Source organism: Austrofundulus limnaeus, unplaced genomic scaffold (genome assembly GCF_001266775.1).
Source record: "Austrofundulus limnaeus strain Quisiro unplaced genomic scaffold, Austrofundulus_limnaeus-1.0 Scaffold1154, whole genome shotgun sequence".
NCBI lineage: Eukaryota > Metazoa > Chordata > Actinopteri > Cyprinodontiformes > Rivulidae > Austrofundulus > Austrofundulus limnaeus.
The window spans coordinates 31,334-33,762 of record NW_013953556.1 but is presented as its reverse complement, the minus strand read 5'-3'; the positions used below and the strand labels follow the sequence as shown (position 1 = coordinate 33,762).

The window sequence follows — 2,429 nt, the reverse complement described above, 5'->3', positions numbered from 1 at the left end:
GCATGGATTTAACTGGACTGTTCGTTTTTAAAGACAAGAAGTGAAAACAGGCTATGACATTAATTCTCTTTTAACATGGAGCAGCTGTATTTTAGAAGGCTCTAAAGAATTTTTGTTTAATCTTCATTTATTTAATGACCAGAGGCTGATATACACTGTGCAGTTTCTGCTTATTGTTTATGTGGAAAAACCTCTGATCTAAAAAAGATCAGACTACGGAAGAGGATTAGAGCAGATGGAAAAAAAAAAAAAAAGAATTCTGACTTTTTTTCTCTCAGAATTGACTTTAATCTCAGAATTCTGACAAAAAAGTCAGAATTCAGACTTTTTTCTCAAAATTCTGAGATTAAAGTCAGAATTCCTTTTTTATTTTTTTCAGTGTCCCTAATCCTCTTCCGTACCAGACAAAACTTCTCAAAACTAATTTTGTTTTTGTTCTAGCTGGCAACAAATTGAGAAAGCAACTTTTTTCTAAATCTTCTCTCCCCCTGCAGTTCCAGTAAAACTTAAAATGAAATGGAACTTGAAATAAAGTTAATCATATTTATTGTGTTTCAAAATAAAGTCGGAGAAAAATACGTGAAGTATTTTCTACTGGAGGTACATCTGCTGTCACACGGTCTCAGTTTTTTGGAAGTAAAGGGACTTTATCAGATAACAGGACAATGATTACAGAACTGTTGCTTTCTTTGGTCCTGTGCCTGGGACACACTGGATTTACTGACAAACTGCTGTAACCGTTAGTTAATGACAGAAACGTTAGTTTAAATGTCAGCAGTTATTTTACGCAAACAAGAAAAGCTTTGTTTTACAGTTGAGCTGGCTCCTCTCAGAAACACGCACCCACCTCACAGCAGGAAGGAGAACAGGTGTGTCACCACACTGCAGAGATCACTGCAGCAAACTCGTGAAATATTTGACAGTTGTTTTAAACTGGGTGTCAATCCTCACTAAAACCTGGGCTGGAACCATCAGCCTCAGGGTCATGAGACTGCAACACTGATCACTGAGCTACTGCAGCTTTGAAAAGGTGTACAAATAAAAAAAAGCATGACTTTCTATGCAACAATTCATCTCCAAACTTCCTGCYTCTTTAAATAGSAGCTGCCAGGTTACAATTCAACAGTAATTCATTTCTGGCTGTTTGACCTCAGTGTCAACCATCGACTCTGTGGGTCACTCTGCAGCTTCATCCACCTTTAATCCTGTTAAACTCAAACTGCAGCAGGAGAAAACTGACTGCCATGACAAGGTTTCATTTTATCTCAACATTCATGAAATAGTTTTTGCATTTTGTCAATTATAATTCAAGAGAAATCTGAATTGACTAAAACTGGTGTGGGTCCACTAAATTAAAAACTGGAGCATCTCAGGCTATGATGTAAATTAAAAGTGAAACGTGACACAGAACAAAGGAGCAGTGGTGGGCAGCGCTAATCCAAAGATTAGCTCTGCAATTTCTAGAGCGCTTATGAAAATATTTAGGTCCGCAACTTCAAAAGCGCTTATTCCATAGAAAAACTATCAGAAGCTAATTTTAAAGCACAAGTTCAATTTGACACTTACTAGCTGACAATTCATGTACATTATGTGTACAACACTGCCAACTAGCGGTGTACGAATCCNTTTTTTCTTATAAAAGTCTAAATAAAACAAAAATATTGGTGGTAATTTTTGACTGTGTAACTTTACAAACGGCACCTCATTGTTGGAGCAGAGAAATACACAAACCCTGCTCAACTGGACTTTTCTACTCAGACTTCAGAAACAATGAAAGGACAGAATACAAGTTCAAATATCAAACCCACCATAAAAACCCTGGCCAGGCCGAAGTCCGCCACCTTACAGATGTTGTTCTCACCAACAAGGACGTTCCTGGCTGCCAGGTCTCTGTGGATGTAGTTCTGGGTCTCCAGGTAAGCCATGCCTGCGGCCACCTGGGCCGCCATCTCAATCTGGTCTTGGATTTGTAAAGTGGTGCCTTTATCATCTGCAATGCAGATCCAAATGTTTACAGTAAGTCACAGTCCTGTCAGGATTAGAGCTTCAAACAGAGGAAAGTCTGACAGAACCTCATCCTTTTGTTGGGTTTTAAGAGACTTGGGGATAAAAAAAGAGCTTAATAATTGCTTCTTTGAGTTTTTCCTCAAGTCTAGTGGTGCTGAAACCTGACAGAAGTGACATCAGCTATTGCTAATAAAAAGGTTTATTTTTTTAAAACTTTTTACTGAACCAGACAAGTCCCAATGAGATTACAGACCTGGTCTTATTCTGCATGGATTCAACTGGACTGTTCGTTTTTAAAGACAAGAAGTGAAAACAGGCTATGACATTAATTCTCTTTTAACATCGAGTAGCTGTATTTTAGAAGGCTCTAAAGAATTTTTGTTTAATCTTCGTTTATTTAATGACCAGAGGCTGATATACAC

General features: G+C 37.8%; 1 protein-coding gene across 1 annotated transcript in view; it reads right to left on the bottom strand.

Annotated features, from left to right (window-relative positions):
* Nucleotides 1-2,429, bottom strand: part of frk (fyn-related Src family tyrosine kinase) — a 29,532-nt gene that overhangs the window by 8,726 nt on the left and 18,377 nt on the right. Inside the window, exon 6 of the mRNA XM_014030989.1 lies at nucleotides 1,809-1,990. Coding sequence (XP_013886443.1) covers nucleotides 1,809-1,990 — 182 coding nt within the window. The remainder of the gene's footprint in view (nucleotides 1-1,808; nucleotides 1,991-2,429) is intronic.